General features: G+C 52.6%; 1 protein-coding gene across 1 annotated transcript; it reads left to right on the top strand.

The window, feature by feature from the left end:
* Window positions 1-636: 636 nt before the first annotated feature.
* LOC100840710 lies at window positions 637-2,936 on the top strand. The gene has a single exon (XM_003564533.4). It carries the CDS (start codon window positions 1,130-1,132, stop codon window positions 2,669-2,671), a length of 1,542 nt encoding a protein of 513 aa, XP_003564581.1. The 5' UTR covers window positions 637-1,129; the 3' UTR covers window positions 2,672-2,936.
* The last annotated feature ends 296 nt before the right edge of the window (window positions 2,937-3,232 follow it).

Raw genomic sequence — 3,232 nt, 5'->3', positions numbered from 1 at the left:
TGCCACCACAAACTATACTCCACATTCGATCGAGGAAAGATATTTGAACGCCATGCTGATTTGACATGAATTTTGGTCGTTTATGGGCTAAGCAAAAGTATAAGCAACCTGCCAGACCAAATACGCAGCTCTGGTCACGGCACGCTAGCTAGAAAGCGATAGCTTTTGCAATTAGAATCACACTCTTTTTTCTATCACACTTTACTGAAAGTAATGGGAAGGGGACAAGTCTTGACCCACAAAATAGAACTTGTATAGTTGTGCCTGATTGATCATGTTGTTCCAGAAAAAAGGCCCTTAATCGGAGATCCTAGCTTTCTTATGTCGGTCCCACGCAACGGCGGGCAAAGCTGATGTTGCCGTCCACTCCAGGATTCAAAAGTCCACTCCACACAGTCAAAACAAAGAAAGAATCTAGAAAAACAAGGTAAATAATGCAAAAATGCAAGAAGATAAATCGAAGGAGACATATAATCATGTGTTCGGGACGGACGGCACGTGGCGTTGGGGTGAGCGCAGCGGTGGCGTGTGCCCTAACGCCGTGGCCGTGGAAAGTTGACGGCGCCGTCGTCTCGCCGTCTCAGTCGTATCCGGTGGAGGCCTCTTCCGAGCCCCCAGAGGCCATTAAAAACGGACGCCCTCCACAACCACTTCTTCCCTTTCTCCCACCTCCCACCTCCACCACCCCTATGTCACCGCCTTCCTCCGCGCGCTCTTGCTCCCGCTGCTTCCAACGACCCCCGCGCTAATTGTGCCAAGGTTGTTCAGATTTGTTAATGGAGGTAACCGTCGGCTAACCCATCCTCCGCCGTCCGCCCCTCTCTGTCTCTGGGCTTCTCTGCATCTCCTGGTTCCTACCAGTGCGTGGGAAATTGTTTGGGGTGTGGATTTGGTTGGGGGGAGGAGGAGGCTGGTTGAGATTTGTGGTGTGCTCCCGTGGGGGAATTGATGGTGGGTCGTATGGCGTGTCCCCATGATTGGTTGCTGTGGGACGCCTTCTTGGAATGCGGAGGGATCCGGAGGCCGCCGATTAGATAGCGGCCGGGAAGGAGGGGGAGGAGGAGGAGAACGAGGAGGCGGAGGCCGCCATTAGCACCCACCACCCCGAGGCTCGAGTCACCGGCCGGCCATGGGGGAGGACCTCGTGACCACCCTGTCCATGGAGAACGGCGGCGGAGGCGGCCATCACGGCCCCTGCACCCTCCTCTCCATGGACCCCTCCGGCCACCTCGACGACCGCGCCGTCGGCGTCATGGTGCAGCCCCGCATCGGAGCGGGCGCGCGCGCCCGCGTCGTGTCCCTCTCCGGCGCGGCCCCGCCCGACATCAACCAGCCGTGGCAGACGGAGCCCTGCGACATGCTGGATGTCGGCCTCGGGCCGCAGGTCTACGACGGCGAGGTCGTGCTGAGCAGCGCACCGAAGGCTGGGAGCCGGAAGACCGCCAAGCGCGGGGACAGCATCTGGGGCGCGTGGTTCTTCTTCACCTTCTACTTCAAGCCCCTGCTGTCGGACAAGGGCAAGGGCAAGGTCGTCCGGGACAGCAAGGGGTTGTCGGGGTTCGACAAATCGGACCTGCGCCTCGACATGTTCCTGGTGCAACACGACATGGAGAACATGTACATGTGGGTGTTCAAGGAGAGGCCGGATAATGCCCTTGGTAAGATGCAGCTGAGGAGCTACATGAACGGGCACTCACGCCCTGGTGAACCTCATTTCCCTTTTAGTGTTGACAGGGGATTTGTCCGATCACACCGGATGCAGCGAAAGCACTACCGGGGGCTCTCGAATCCGCAGTGTATTCATGGAATTGAGGTGGTTAATTCACCGAATCTTGGAGGCATCACTGACTTGGACCGGAGGAGGTGGGTGGAGCTTACAGGGAGGGAGCTCAATTTCTCTATCCCACAAGAGGCCAGTGACTTTGGGACATGGAGAACTATGCCAAACTCGGAGCTTGAGCTGGAGAGGCCACACCCTACCATGAAGAGCAATGTTCAGCCACCCCAAAAGAAGTTGCTAAATGGATCTAGCTTGAATTTGTCATCACCATCCAATCATTCAGGAGAAGACGGCATGGATCTCTCCCCAGTTAGCAGCAAGCGCAGGAAGGAGGCGTTTCCACATGCCATGGATGAGGACTGCTTCTTGCCACTGAACTCTTGCAATGGAAGGACACAACAAGATATTGAGATGCATTCAGTGTTGCAACCGTCGTGGCTGAATGAGTTCACTGGGGTGATGAGGAAGGCTTCCGGGCCAGCAACAGCTGCCAAGTCTATTTACGAGGATGACCAGGGCTACTTAATTATGGTCAGCTTGCCATTCGTTGATCAGCAGAGGGTGAAGGTTTCCTGGAAGAATAGTCTTACCCATGGTATAGTTAAGATCCTTTGTGTTAGTACAGCAAGGATGCCATACTTAAGAAGACATGATAGAGTCTTCAAGCTCGCCGACGCTACGCCAGAGCACTGCCCTCCTGGGGAGTTCATCCGTGAAATACCTCTAGCTACCCGTATCCCTGAAGATGCTAAGCTGGAGGCATACTTTGATGAGGCTGCTGCAGTTCTTGAGATTATGGTCCCCAAACGAGGAAGCGAACCAGAAGAACATGAAGTTAGGGTCTCAATGCGCCCTCCTCACCTTGGAACTAACGATCTCCTGCTGACATAGGTAATGGAAGGCCTCCCCGTATCTTCTTTGTGATCTCCAGATCAGAGATGCTCGAAGGAGCTAAAAGTTATACTACTAGCGTCTTGTTCTGAGGGTGTTGCTAGGCCTCTTCAGCAGCAAGCCTCTCCTGAAGACTAGTTTATTCTAGCTGCTGTGTTGCGGGTGTCTTTTTAGCCCTCATGTTCTCATTATAGCATATGGTGGGATTGCTTGTTCTAGAATCTGTACCAAGTTCAGTTAACATAATAAACTTTCCATTTCTTAAGTCTCAGCTCCACTTCTGAATCTGGATTATAATTGCTTTTGGTTGTACCAGTCTGCACTACCCAGATTTTCTGTGAACATTCTTTGCCGGTAAAAGACTACTCCGTTCCATAATTCTTGTCTCAAATTTGTCTAAAAATGGATGTATCTATTCCTAAAAGGTGTCTAGATACATGTAAGATTTCGACAAGAATTATGAAACAGAGGGAGTAATTCAGTGTTAACGCAGTTTCAGTTTATGACCAACTGTGTATCTCTGTATCCCAAGTTGCGAGCGTCTTTAAGCGTACGTGTTTG

Source organism: Brachypodium distachyon, chromosome 2 (assembly GCF_000005505.3).
Source record: "Brachypodium distachyon strain Bd21 chromosome 2, Brachypodium_distachyon_v3.0, whole genome shotgun sequence".
In the NCBI taxonomy this organism is placed as follows: domain Eukaryota; kingdom Viridiplantae; phylum Streptophyta; class Magnoliopsida; order Poales; family Poaceae; genus Brachypodium; species Brachypodium distachyon.
This window is presented reverse-complemented; position numbering and strand designations above follow the sequence as displayed.

Bases quoted from the DNA above. Each gene is read 5' to 3' on its own strand.
- LOC100840710 (XM_003564533.4), top strand. From the start codon at position 1,130: ATGGGGGAGGACCTCGTGACCACCCTGTCCATGGAGAACGGCGGCGGA.